Source organism: Zootermopsis nevadensis, unplaced genomic scaffold (genome assembly GCF_977971745.1).
Source record: "Zootermopsis nevadensis isolate Lab colony 2312 unplaced genomic scaffold, Znev_1.0 Znev_ptg000015l, whole genome shotgun sequence".
Taxonomy (NCBI): domain Eukaryota; kingdom Metazoa; phylum Arthropoda; class Insecta; order Blattodea; family Termopsidae; genus Zootermopsis; species Zootermopsis nevadensis.
Window position 1 is genome coordinate 4,439,145 of NW_028259147.1, and position 14,170 is coordinate 4,453,314.

A 14,170-nucleotide genomic window follows, 5' to 3' on the forward strand; every position below is an offset into this window, starting at 1 on the left:
CTTCTATATATAGCCACAAGCGTTGTAGCGACGCTTTTACATACACTTCACGTACACAACAATAATAATAATAACAACAATAACACAATTCATATTTTCAAGCGAGAGATCGTTCGATTGCCAAAACACGTTGCCACAACATAAGAGTTGCACATCGATATGGTGGTTTGTCGTATATTTCAACACGCTCCTCAGTATGCTCGCCGAGAGAAAGAAACGCGTAAAATGGTCATTAAATCCTCGTGGAAACTTTTGGAGTCAAGGTACGCCGCATGCATTCTTTCTTATGGCATTATCATTTAATGCACAGCATACCCACATTCAGCGTTTGATGAATATCGTGACCTGGAACATAACCTTAAACTTTATGCTTCGAGTCACACAATTTGATTGTATTGCCCCACGTATATAATGGCACAGCTTTATTCAATAACTAAATGAAGTAATTGTGAAGCTGAGAACCTATACACATTTATTTGCTTGTCACTGAATTTAGATTATATTTAAGGTTAGTGGCCCTAGCACAAACCGTACCAACATAAGTAATATAGGACTAAGCCATACTGAATAATTTTAGCTTGTGATTGTGGTTACTTTCAGATACAAGCAAGTTTGGTCAGCAGATGTTAGAAAGGATGGGATGGAAACCTGGTTGTGGGTTGGGAGCTAATGAGCAAGGCATCACTGAACACATCAAAGTAGCATACAAATCTGACAAGAAATGTAAGTGCATGAGCTGAGGTTTGCATGGTGGAAGCAGTATACTTTTGTGCACTTGTGAATCCTCCTCTTCCTGGTCACAGTAGTGGCTGGTAGTCTAGTTTGTAAGCAGAGATTATTTAGCACTAAATGAGAAGACAAAATTATCGTTATCGTCATCCTGTCAGCTGTTTGAATATGTGGCTTGTTATGATTTCATGCTATATCTTCAGTGATCTTTCTGAATTTCTTCATGTTAGGCTTGTTCTGTATGAAACTTGAAAACAAGATGTACAAACTGATTGCTGGCAAGAAAGCAGTGAGTCCTATAATAGGGATGCTATCTTCATTTCATCTTTGCACAGGGTTTAATGTGATATTTCTGCCAACTTTGATGGAATGGTTATACTGCCATGACTTGGACCCCAGAGCCTTATTACTTCAACAGGTTGAACCACAAGTATGTGAGGCTGGGGATTAAATATAAGAGGCTATTGGAGACATTTTCCTTCTCTTGAAGCTTGATGTATTGTGAGGAAAAGTTGTTATAGTACAGTGGTTTTTGAAGTGATGGAAAGGAAACATCATAACACAATTCTTGCTTCTCCTTGTACATTCATACCAGTAATTTTTGAGTGTTGTAGAAACAGAAATAACACAGTACAATTTAATACTGACACTTTTTTGATAAATGCTGTCTGTTGGTAAAACCTTCATACTTGCTTAAAACATATCTTGAAGATGACAGACTTGTCTTCCTTTAATGATGTCCTTAACATATGAGACAGGAGAGGCCAAGAAATTTTTTAAACTTAATTGACAGCAAGCTTCTCCATAAAAGATAGATGTGCTGTACAAGGACCTATCCTATTATAGGCATTGGCTACAAGGAGCATGGGGATGAATGGCTAGAACAGCAGTCACAATTTGAGAACTTGCTGGCTGAACTGGGCAGTTCTCATGATACTGCAGCACCTAACAAGGGGAATGAATCGCTGGAGCTCCGATCTCGACAGTCCCGCGCCCGTGTCCAGTGAGTTCATTAATTGTGTTGATTATTGATATTTGTGATAGCTAGGGATGTTTTCAAATGAGCTGGGAAATATTACCACTCTGTACAAGGCAACTGTGGTATGTCATACATTTGCCACCATATATATCAGTCAGAACTGGCTGTATGTTGGATTGCTGGTATTCAACTTCCAATAATGAAAAAGGGATTCTTCTCTTCACTACTATGTTCAGAACAGTAAGTATTTCCTCCAAGCCATTAAAATTCACAGTTTGCATATCCCTATACATAAATTTGATATTTGCTATTTGTTGGTCATTTAGTGCTGATAATTAATGAAGATCTCAGGGTGTATGTTCAATAATGTAACATTCCTGTCTTTCACTGTTCCAGTTACCACAAATTCACACGTGGGAAAGACATAAGCACTTACAGTGATAAGGATCTAGCTTCTATTCTTGGTGTTAAGAAACAATGTGATATTCCAGATTACAGCAATGTTAAGGCAAGAGACAATGACATGAACACCCTGATAGGGAAGGTAGACAATTTATATGGAGTAACAACTGTAAACGGGGGTAACATGAATGATTATTTTATTAAGAAATATAAAAATATTGATGATGCAGCTGAAGAGAAACAAGCAGAGTCCCAATGTGAGAAAGAAGAAGTGGGGATGGAATTTGGAGAGAGTGTACCTGAAGCTCAGATAGGAACAAAAAAGAAACGGAACCGAAACAACAATGAAAGCTCTGACACACAGGGAATGTTTGTTGATGGACAGGAAACAAAAGAAAATAATTTGGTACTGAATAGTGACAGTGAAATTTTTTCAAAATGTATGAAAAAGAAAAGAAAACTGAAGCAAGAGGCAAAAGATGGCACACAGTTGCCAAAGGATGATGAAAAAATTGATGAAAGAAATACTGAGCAATGTAGTGAGAAAGGTGCATTTAATTTTGAAGAGAAAGATAATATGATAAAGCAGGAACATAAAAGAAAAAAGAAAAAGAAACAAAAAGAAAATCCAGATATGGAAGGAAGGGAAGCTGAACAAAAAATAGATGGAAATGAAATGAATGATTACAGAGGAAGTTATTCACATTACAGGACAGAGAAAAGGAAATTGGATCAAGAAGTAAAAGAACATTTGCTGAAGGAAGAAGAGATAATGAAACAAAATGGAAGAAGTGCTGAAGAATCAAACATCAAGAAAGACATGTATGGTTGTGAAGTGGAGGATAACAAAATAAAAAGGAAAAAGAAACAAGAAAAATACGCTGAAAGCCCAGATGCCGCATATGGAGGGGAAGATGAGACACATACAAATGATACGTTATTGAATCATGACAATGTGAATGGTTCAAATTGCAAGAAAAAGAAAAGAAAACTGAAACAGGAAGTGACAGAAAGAACAGAGGATGAACAAAGGGATCAGGGTAAAACAGGGAAAAGTGATTTCGATAAATTGGATCAAGAAGTAAAAGAACATTTGCTGAAGGAAGAAGATATAATGAAACAAAATGGAAGAAGTGCAGAAGAATCAAACATCAAGAAAGACATATATGGTTGTGAAGTGGAGGATAACAAAATAAAAAGGAAAAAGAAACAAGAAAAATATGCTGAAAGCCCAGATGCCGCATATGGAGGGGAAGATGAGACACATACAAATGATACATTATTGAATCATGACAATGTGAACGGTTCAAATTGCAAGAAAAAGAAAAGAAAACTGAAACAGAAAGTGACAGAAAGAACAGAGGATGAACAAACGGATCAAGGTAAAACAGGGGAAAGTGATTTCGATAAATTGGATCAAGAAGTAAAAGAACATTTGCTGAAGGAAGAAGAGATAATGAAACAAAATGGAAGAAGTGCTGAAGAATCAAACATCAAGAATGACATATATGGTTGTGAAGTGGAGGACAACAAAATAAAAAGGAAAAAGAAACAACAAGAAAAATACACTGAAAGCGTAGATGCCGCGTATGGAGGGGAAGATGAGACACATACAAATGATAAATTATTGAATCATGACAATGTGAACAGTTCAAATTGCAAGAAAAAGAAAAGAAAACTGAAACAGAAAGTGACAGAAAGAACAGAGGATGAACAAACGGATCAGGGTAAAACAGGGAAAAGTTATTTCGATAAATTGGATCAAGAAGTAAAAGAACATTTGCTGAAGGAAGAAGAGACAATGAAACAAAATGGAAGAAGTGCTGAAGAATCAAACATCAAGAATGACATATATGGTTGTGAAGTGGAGGACAACAAAATAAAAAGGAAAAAGAAACAACAAGAAAAATATGCTGAAAGCGTAGATGCCGCGTATGGAGGGGAAGATGAGACACATACAAATGATACATTATTGAATCATGACAATGTGAACAGTTCAAATTGCAAGAAAAAGAAAAGAAAACTGAAACAGGAAGTGACAGAAAGAACAGAGGATGAACAAAGGGATCAAGGTAAAACAGGGAAAAGCGATTTCGATAGTTCTCTTACAATCTGTAATCGATCTAAAAAGAAATGTGCAAAGAATTTATTACAAGAGAACGATGAATCTGTTTACTATCAAGATATCATACCAGCAGGAGATCTGACTACAGAGAAAAAATATTCATCCAAGGAATTGAAAAAGGCCAAGAAATCTGTTCACAGGGATTCTGAAAAAGTGGATCACTGTGAAATGGAACATAATGAAATTGTGGAAGAGGAAGCCAGAAAACAGAAGATGAAGAAACGGAAGTACGATAAAGATGGAAGTACACATAACATTCAAGAACAAACACTTGTACAATATAATGTGGAAGAAACTGATGCTGAGAGCCACAACAGGAAGAACTGTGAAGAACCGTCAGAGAATGTTGAAGATTCAAATGAGGCTAGAAATAATACCAAATTTAAACAAGATGTTTGTAATTCTAATATAAAGAACACTGCTGGTGCTAATATTAGAATTTCTGACTTCGAAAAAATTGATGTACGTTTAAGAAAGATGAAACCGTCTGCGTTTGCGCAGTTTGTAGATCCGTCACTTATCAGATTTAGAGGATCAAATTTATTTAGTATTCCAGGTTATGGCTGTTACTGAATTGAAATTTTAAACATTTAAAAAGTGTTTACACAGTTTCTGTTGCTCTTGATCACAGTGAATGAATTTAAACACCAAAGTGAGAAAATGTTTTCCTTTCTGAAGTTCCCTGTTATGCTTGTTTGATCTTCCTGGTCCCTACCTTCCTGAAGAATGGGGAAGAGTCCACTTTAAGTGTAAGGTTCCATAGGTTGAAATTCAATTTAATGCCACTGATAGGGTGGTGATGAAGCTGACAGCAAAATATGGAGTCAAAACCATGTGGTACCGTGGCATTTGTAATATTCTTTGACTTCATTACATATGAGGAATTTAGGATCATGTGCACTGGATGTGGCTTGTTTTGAACCTTAAACCTTCAACGTGTGAGGTCAGTGCCCTACTGTTTATCCTGCTGAGTAAAATCATGAATGGGAGGAAATTTAATTTTCAGTGAGGCTAGGCCCACAGAAATTGAGAGAATATATGGAAATGGCAAACATGCAAAATAGAATTCAGGTGAATACTATACAAGAGCAGCATTTTAGAAAAACATTGATAGATTGACATAAGTTTTATCAATTACAAGGTTATATATGTAATGTCAAACCTCAACCCATATAAAAAAATTATGCTTCAAATGTCTATATGATTATGAATAATAATATGAGAAGTGTATGATAGAGAATGATCATGGCCTATTTTAAAAAGTATTCCTAGAGTCAGCTGGTCAAAAAATCCTATTATGTACCTTGAAAGTTTGTTTATGTGTCAAAATAATTTATGTAATTGGAAATTAATCAGTTACAAATGTAACTGTAATTCAAATTCTGGTTCATCTTTTGAGCATTATTTAGTAAGATACCCCTTACAGTTTGATTGTTTAAGGTTCCTGGAGATGGCAGTAAATACTGGTATGATCACAGGTATATAAGACTTGAAATGAAACAGCAGTGATGGAATATATGCCTTATGAATATAAATTTGTTTGCTATAGGTCTCCAAATTCAGTAACGATGCCCCTTCTGAAACTAGTCACATGATGTACTACGCAATGTTATCATATAATCTCACAACATCTGGGTCATCCTCCAGTTTATCATACAGTTTCTTGACAACTTCAAGGTCAGCATCACTCAGGGTGACTTGTCTCTTTGGGATGAATTCACAGTCAGCTGTCTTGATCTTGTACTGCAACTTCTCCAGCTTTCCCTTCACTTTATTCAGAACTAGTGGTTCACAAACAAACTGCAACACAACACATCTCACCATTCTCATAACATTTATCATCTGCCATCACCCTTTAAAGTGAGGTACTTTCAGCATTTTATAATTTTGATACAAAACTCTATTAATCAACAAAATCTTGGTAGAATAATTTGAAATAAAAATATTAATAGAAATGTAAGTTTACTATATTGATGTCCCTATTCTGATAGATGGGTGATTACTGACTAACACATAGCAGACTGAAATTTTTCTTCACTCAAAGCAGGAAGGTGACCAGCAACATGTAATACAGGGCACTGAGAACAATTATTAGTGATGAACTGGAATCAACAGGAAAAAAATGGCTGTGACACACTTAAAGTTATTCTAGAATTCAGATGAAAGGACTGAAGAAATGCACAAACAGTCCACTATATGTGGGAAGCATTCATCACTTACTGTGCATTGGCAACATACAACATACTTGCAACACATCATCTTCTGAAGCTTCCAGTTCAGTTACATCTTCTGCACCAACTTCAATAGCATGATCTACAGCTGTCTCCAATGATGTCTTTTCAGGTGGTATGGCCTCAACCATTCCTTTATGCTCAAATAGTCCTGGAACTGCACCATCTGTAAATGAAGAACTGCCAGAATATTAATGCAGCTAACCTTATATACATATTATTTAAACTAATGCCTAATGGTGGAACCTGGCATGACAGTATGACTACACTAAATATATTCTTTTAAAACTTTATTTTTAACTATCAAACAGACAAATTTTCCTGCAATACTTACATTAGTTTCAACTGAAATAACAATTTAAAAAATATTTAAGTTGGCAAATCGATTAGTTTAGGATGACACTGTGAGGTACTTCTAATAGAATACAAATCATTCCTGGAGCATGAATTGTTGAACAGTTTTTACTGCAAAAGTCACAACAGTGAGCAGGCAAGCAGTGTTGGAAGGAACATACATAAACACCAAAACCAAGCAATTTCAAGACACTTTGATTGCCTCAGTAAAACACAAGGACTCTTGTATAGTAGGGAATGCCTTGTACATTTCTCCAATATTTCCATATTTTTTATTTTCTTATTTCTCAATATACATTTTAATTTTTTGATAATGTGTTCATGTAGGGGCTAATAAGAACGTAACATAATTTTTTGAGAAGTTTATGGCAGGTGATAAACAGGTGTGTGCTAAATAGGTACTGGTACAAGGTCACTCTACTGTAAGTTGCTCTTATCCTTTAGATTTCAATATGTTAAGAATGCCAATGGAGATTTCATCAAAGTATTGCACCAACTGGAATTCAAACTGGATCTCTCATACACAAACTATCACAAGTTACTTACTTGCACTTTTTTACAGCTGTGTTGAGTCCAGCTCTTACTCTACTAAGATTGTCAGTTAAAGTAGACACTATGATAGTACAACCACCAGGACCACGGATTTCAAAGTGGCATACTTTTGCATTACATTTTGTGTCCTAAAACAAAGAAACATAATAGATTTACAGGTCCTAGCCCTGACTATTCATAAGTATTTTATATTTTGGTTTTGTTTATTTATGTCTTTCTGGCTTCAAAATAATAGTACAGGATATGGAATCAATGGGAAGTGTTTGGATGATTACATATTAAGGAGGAAGAGGTTGTGGCTCCATCCTAGAATATTCATAAACAAGTTTGAAAAAACATGAGAAACATCAGTCAGTCTGGACAAATTATTGAAACTAGGACAAGCTATAGTTATGAAAATCTAGCTGCAGCAAAACTAAGTTTCTTATTTCTCAGACATATGAAAATGTTTTTGAGAAGCTAGATGAAACAAGCACACTCCAACTCTCTTTGTGAATGAAGAGTGTCTCAACCAGAACAACAAGGATTCATGGTGACAGTAGCAACAAATTCAGTGGGCCTTTTCTCTATGCCAGACTGATTTCTAATTGTCATTTTGCTAGAGGAAAACCTTCATATGGACTCAAGCACTTTATAAAATAAATTATTAGATTACAAAACCACAGGCTAATATCAATAACTGAAATGCCATTTTAAATCAGTACGCACATAACACAAATTACTTAGGCTTTACTTTATCTGACATTAAAATTTGTACATATCTTATTAGAACTATGTAGTGATTTCAGTGACGATAAGTATTTTGTTGGATATTTATATACAGTTAAAGTCTGTCAGGGGTAAAACCAATAACTATCAAAATTAACATTCTGTTATCATTTACCTTGCCTTGTTTGATTGCATTCTGTATTGAAGCAAATGGCATGTTATATTTTCTTGCTTGTAGAATTGTACTTGATAACTGAGAATTAAAGTTAGGGTCAGAGCTTCCACCTTCTGAAAAGTATAATTGAATTATTAGCAACACAGATATTAATTTTTAAGCAGTCTCATGTGCAATTATTCTTGTCCACCAGAAATGAAAACCAAATGGATGTACATAGTTCAAATACATCTTTCCAATGCTAAATTATGCACACAGAATTCATCTATTCCACCAAAAAACAAAATATATTTTGAAAAGCAAGTAAGAAATATATAACATACTTACAACAGGAATAAAGAGGATTCACTATGCACTGAATGAGAACCATGTCAGATACCCAAACTTAAGAGTAACAACATTGCATTTTCTCAAGATTACACCATGCCTAGTAACAGTTTATATGTCTTACATCACATACAAGATTCATTAAATCAATACTGTTTACAATGAGAAAATGGAATTAAAAGCAAATCCATTATAATTCATGGGATTAGGTTTACGTTTAACGGAGCTGTTTCAAGTCTAATACTAAGAAAGAATAAAAAAATTATTAACAGGTTTCAGAATTCAAAGTGTAAAGTCTGTCTATTACAGAGTATATTTGTTAATATGTTACAACGAGGGTGGAATACAACGCCTTCACCATACTGTAGTTCTGCTTCCAAGCTGTGAATTATACTAAAACTCATTTTGAATTAACTTCTTGTAACGATACTTTCCTTGTACTGCTAGGCGAATAAGCCGACCCATTTTCTGGAATATCAACGACTTCTGGCTGTCTTTTGCTGCTTTAACATGTTTTATATTAGCCCATTTACTGTGTCCAGCATTGCGTCTTGTTTCTTTAAGGTTAAGTACGTCTAAGCTTATTCTTCCAACGCGTACAAAATTCCTGATTATTTGGAACATTTTACAGAACTTGATAATTACGTATGAGCCTGTTATTCAATCGAATACATATCAAAACAATATTTATAATTTAATTTTAAGTCACCGCACTTCAACAGATAATCGCACAACATAGACCATTTTAGCAGTGTAGCCAATCTCTGTCATCATAAATTTCCTTGATTTCCTCTGATTGCAAGATCATCATCTTCTTCTTCTTCTGTTGTAATCAATCCTAGGATTGCAGCTGATACTTGGGAAATCCTGAGGATCTTTAAAGCGGTGGATTACCCTTCCCTTCCGCATCCTATGCCGTTGAACCATACCGGTGGTCATTCGGTCTGTGGACCAAGATCATCATTGACATCTCAGAATTCAGGACTCCGAAGTCATCCTATTATTGACAACAGTATTGGCGAGGGCATGAATTAATGTAAAGATAAGTGCATTGCCGCGCCATCTGTTGGGAAGGTATTAAGTAATGGGCCCGCGAACATTTTCTGGCCCGTTTACCTCCTTGAGTATCCTATAACCCGGATAGAAACATCGAAAACTAAAAGCTAGGTTAGCTGCTTCGCCCTATATTGGCAAAGACATGAATGAACATGAACTGCCTCGCCATATGCTTTTCTTCAGTCCTTTCATCTGAATTATAGGATAACTTTAACTATGCCACAGTCACTTCTTTACTGTTGACTACAGTGCGATATTACATGTAGATGGTTACCTTCCTGCTTTGAGTGAAGAAAAATGCCAGTCTGCTATGTGTTAGCTAGTAATCGCCCTTCTATCAGAATATAGACATGAATATAGTATGGTAGTAAGGATATTATGTACATTTTTATTAATATTTTCATTTTAAAATTATCCACTCTTGACTTGTCCATATATATATATATATATATATATATATATATATATATATATATATATATATCTCCACATGACTAGCTAGACAGTCATTTTATATTATTTCAAGTTTACCTCTCTACAATACTGGCTTTTGCAGATGGCTTCCAGCCTTTCTATTTGCCTGGTATGTGTAGATTTATGAACAGCTCCATACCTCTGTATAATAATGTCTATAGAGATTCCTCCCTAAATCTATGTAGTGTGTCCTATCTCTCCTGCTGGCTGTATAGATGCTTCTCTTACTGATCAACCTGACACCATATAAGGCTAGGTATTTATATGTCCCTCTCAGTCTGTATTACCCTGCCCTTTGTACAACACTAAAATTTCTGACTTTGTTCAGGATGTGGTAAGGATATGTATCAAGCTAATAGGAATAATAGCAGCATAGTTGATTGAAGGGAAATTTTAGGTGTGGGTATGTTCATGGTAGGATCAACATTAGGAATGTGGGAAGGATATGGAAATGAGCATGGTTAAAAGGGACTAGGATTTAGCAGGTGCAATTGTAGGACCAGGCTAGTGCAGGGTCTGGTCATTAAATTTAAATGGCACAGAAATAACACAAAGTCATTTGCTGGTCAAGACAAGAGCAGACAGGGTGCGAGAACTGGGGCAGGAAATGACACAGATACAATAAATACGCATACGTCAAAGCTTTACTGACAAACATTTTAGTAAATTTTCTCAACTGGACATGCTTACTAAATTACTACAGTTAGAATTTAGCAATGAAGTGTAAAAGCACTAAACAAAAACTTTTTCGTTGCTTTCAATATATGCTGAAGATAAATATTTGTACAGATCCCTGTACTACAATGAAAATTAATAATAAAATAAAAACACTAGAATTTGTACACTCTTTACATTCTTCTTGGCTCAAGTATAACCTAGGAAGAGATCATTTCGACACTGCGTCTCTGACGTGTACACATTTTGCAACTCTCTAAGTTCACATTGTCACGCACTTAAATCGACAGCATCGTCTGAAACAGAGAAACAGGTTTTGAGAAATTATTAACTTTGGGCGAAGCATAAACAATAAGAAGGTAATTTAATAAATTGTTATAAGACAACTTTAGAATTTCTAGAATGATTTACAGAAAATGGAAATTAACTTTTAACTTACATCTATGAGGCAGAAAATAATAAATTTGTACTCTTCGCCGAATATTATTAGCAAGATGAAATAAAGGCGATGATTTGTAAGAAATGAGGATACGTGGACAAAGGAATGAAAGCATATACATATTTGGCTGAAAAATGTAAAGGTAAGAAATAAATTGGGAGCCCTAACCAGACAGAAAGATTATTTTAAAATTGTTTGTAAAGAAATATGGTATAAAACTGTGAATGAACTGGTAGGATTTGAGGTTCGGACAGTGGCAAATATGCAGACGGCTGTCTTCTGGATAGAACGAGTTCAGAATAGGGTCCAGTGGTAGGTTTCTATGAATGTGGTAATTAACCATCATCCACAAAAATCCAAAGTTCTTTTACTGAATTCCAGCCATGGAAACACAAGAACAAGAATTACACAACAAATATAATGAATTGAGGACTGAATACTACCTCAGTACATCATGCCAGGGTGGACTCCGCCTCTCTGGAAGAACACATTGGGGTTGCTGGAAAGAGTTGGCTCCAGGGTGGTGTACAAATTGCCATCCTCAGGTTTCACATAAAAACCTCCTGAAAGATAAAATAGTGACAGTGGTCATTATTCTACAGGTTTTAAAACAAAATTCTGTAAGACTGGTCAATTGGTAGGCGTAAAGCTGTAACTGAGGAATTTAATCATAAAAAGGCTAATCACCCCCTATCGCATGCCTCAGGTGATAGATGAATGGACTAATGACTGGTCGGGAAAGAAAGAAATACATGTGGGGAAGAGAATGCTGGGGAGACCTAGACGTAGATGGGAGGATAATGTCAGGCGGGATCTATGGGAGATAGGGGTCGAAAGAGACTGGATTTTGTTGGCCCAGGACAGGGTCTGGTGGAGGGCTTTGGTTAATTCGGTGATGAACGTTCAGGTTCGGTAAGCCATCTACTTAGTTAGTTAGGAAGCAACAAACAAACAAAAACACTAATTGCTGAGAGATGACAGGACATATTTCTTTCGCTTTATAAAGTCAATAAATAGCAAAAAAAATTAGAAATGTCAGTCAATACGAACTGCACACCCCCCAAAACTCTACCTGGCCGTCAGATGTTTGGCACCTGCTGCTATTGCTCATAATCTTTTCACACATCACAACATCCACATTGTCCTTCAGCTGAGAAACAATGAATCAACAATCATCAATGCAACTCACTCACTGAGATTCAACCCACAGCATTCCCTAGACAAATCACCAGAAATGTCTTTCAAATTAAGTATGTATACACTACATTTACAGCATCTGTACAATGTTACCAACTTCAGTTCCGTGTGACAAAAAGTAACTAAATTTTCTGAGACCGATAGAAATATGGAAATGACACGCATCTTTATTTTCCACCTTTTAGGCATTCTTCACACCCATTACGGGCCTGTCTGTGTCTGTCTGTCACATTATTCCTTGAAACTAGGCAACCACTACGACCTGAGGTCATTCTTGGAAGAGACTGTAGCAACAGTGTCAACCAAGGTCACTGTTGGGACACCTTGCAACAATGTGAACTGAAGCCACCTCCAGTAACATTACTACAACAATGACCATGAATGCCACTGTTGCCTTTGATACCATTGTTGGATTTATTATTTCCTGGGTTGCCCTGTTGTCACTGCCAGTGATGTGGTGTCAAGAACGCCTTTGGAATTTCAGTGCACTCCAAAAAGCACTGATATCCAATCTTGTTTTTACAGCTCGTAGCTTATTCTTGAAGCAGAAATTAACCCACATGCTAAAGCTGTATGACTGTTGTGATGTGGTGAGAAATAAATTTGTGCTCAAGGTCTGAACAGGATGTTTTGTATCAAAATTTGGATACTGCACCCACCTGGGTACCGTGGATAGTAACAGTATGGGTAGTAGTGATACATTCTCGTGTAGCTTGGAGGTGCTGCCACCAGTGCGACTCGATCTGAAACATAACACGTGGTGCAAGGTAGTAACTACAGCTGAGTCTATGTAATGTTTGTCAGGACGGCTGTTAAGCTGAAACTGAAGTTATACAATACGAAATTTTGTCACTTTTCATCTTCTCCTAAACCACTGGAAAATTAATTATTCCCACAGTAAGACGTGACACTTAAGGGGCTTTATGTAACGATAAAATCCACAATTAACGATTTAATTATCTGAACTAGTTTTAGATTAGACTATATTTAAAAATACAGGACACAACATGGGGTCCGCAGTGGCCGCGCGGTCTAAGGCGTGGGTCTTGTGCCGCTTGGTCGCGGGGACTGTGAGTTCGAATCCCACTCAAGCCATGGATGTTTTTCTGTGTTGCGCTGTCCTGTGTGACGGGTCGATCCCTCGTCCAAGGAGTCCTACCGAATGCCTATAGATCAAGCCAACTAAAAAGGCTGGGGACCAGTAAAGGGTACCGGAAAATGTACAAACATTGTTAATCCGGAAAAAGAAGACACAACATTAATTATAGAGACAACTACTTGACCGACTAATTAACTGACAAGGCTAATAGTCTGGGTGACTAGTTGATTTTATTAACTCACTGACTGTTCCAGCCCCATTTGATTTAAATTATAATCCCTGAGGCAGAAACAGAATCACGATGTAATGTATAATACCATGGAAATGAGAAAAGAGCTTGTATGCAATTGTAAATTACAGAACATACTGTTATCACAAAAGTAAACAATAACAAAAAAATATTCACGCAGATGTGCGTACTCTGGGTCCCAAGCAGGATTTATACGTATTTATGGCTTTCATTTGCTATAGTTACCACCTGATATGATAAAGTTGAGTGAACCCCACAAGATTTGGTTGTGTTATCAACCCCAGAACACACAGAATTAGGATATTGTGTCCATATTTATTATATTCACATTCATGTGTTTGATACTTTAATTACATAACCTCATTCTGTGATAATAATTATTAGGTGTTTGATAATTT

General features: G+C 36.1%; 3 protein-coding genes across 5 annotated transcripts in view; 1 reads left to right on the forward strand and 2 right to left on the reverse strand.

Annotated features, from left to right (window-relative positions):
• Positions 1 to 131: 131 nt before the first annotated feature.
• On the forward strand, positions 132 to 4,896 carry LOC110838779 (uncharacterized). Its single transcript, XM_022082358.2, has 4 exons — positions 132 to 263; positions 601 to 723; positions 1,576 to 1,732; positions 2,105 to 4,896. Exons 1-4 carry the CDS (start codon positions 197 to 199, stop codon positions 4,806 to 4,808), a joined length of 3,051 nt encoding a protein of 1,016 aa, XP_021938050.2. The 5' UTR covers positions 132 to 196; the 3' UTR covers positions 4,809 to 4,896.
• Positions 4,897 to 5,744: 848 nt separating this feature from the next.
• On the reverse strand, positions 5,745 to 9,508 carry LOC110838785 (uncharacterized). The gene is made up of 5 exons (XM_022082372.2): positions 9,017 to 9,508; positions 8,256 to 8,368; positions 7,367 to 7,500; positions 6,481 to 6,646; positions 5,745 to 6,035 (listed from the first exon to the last, which is right to left on the reverse strand). Exons 1-5 carry the CDS (start codon positions 9,204 to 9,206, stop codon positions 5,835 to 5,837), a joined length of 804 nt encoding a protein of 267 aa, XP_021938064.1. The 5' UTR covers positions 9,207 to 9,508; the 3' UTR covers positions 5,745 to 5,834.
• Positions 9,509 to 10,738: 1,230 nt separating this feature from the next.
• The window catches only part of LOC110838771 (metabotropic glutamate receptor 3), a 59,254-nt gene continuing 55,822 nt past the window's right edge, over positions 10,739 to 14,170 (reverse strand). For 2 of the 3 annotated variants that reach the window (XM_087349087.1, XM_087349088.1), the window contains 3 exons: positions 13,083 to 13,166; positions 11,670 to 11,789; positions 10,739 to 11,083 (listed from right to left, as the gene is read on the reverse strand). In XM_087349087.1, coding sequence (XP_087205213.1) covers positions 11,671 to 11,789; positions 13,083 to 13,166 — 203 coding nt within the window. In that variant the 3' untranslated portion in view covers positions 10,739 to 11,083; position 11,670. The remainder of the gene's footprint in view (positions 11,084 to 11,669; positions 11,790 to 13,082; positions 13,167 to 14,170) is intronic. The other variant, XM_087349089.1, reaches the window with a different exon arrangement.

Bases quoted from the DNA above. Each gene is read 5' to 3' on its own strand.
- LOC110838779 (XM_022082358.2), top strand. From the start codon at position 197: ATGCTCGCCGAGAGAAAGAAACGCGTAAAATGGTCATTAAATCCTCGT. The intron at 724-1,575 runs GTAAGTGCATGA...ATCCTATTATAG, and splicing joins ATACAAATCTGACAAGAAAT to GCATTGGCTACAAGGAGCAT. The intron at 1,733-2,104 runs GTGAGTTCATTA...TCACTGTTCCAG, and splicing joins CAGTCCCGCGCCCGTGTCCA to TTACCACAAATTCACACGTG.
- LOC110838785 (XM_022082372.2), bottom strand. From the start codon at position 9,206: ATGTTCCAAATAATCAGGAATTTTGTACGCGTTGGAAGAATAAGCTTA. The intron at 8,369-9,016 runs GAAAGTATCGTT...TATACTTTTCAG, and splicing joins TATTCGCCTAGCAGTACAAG to AAGGTGGAAGCTCTGACCCT. The intron at 6,647-7,366 runs GTAAGTAACTTG...ATATTCTGGCAG, and splicing joins ACAGCTGTAAAAAAGTGCAA to TTCTTCATTTACAGATGGTG.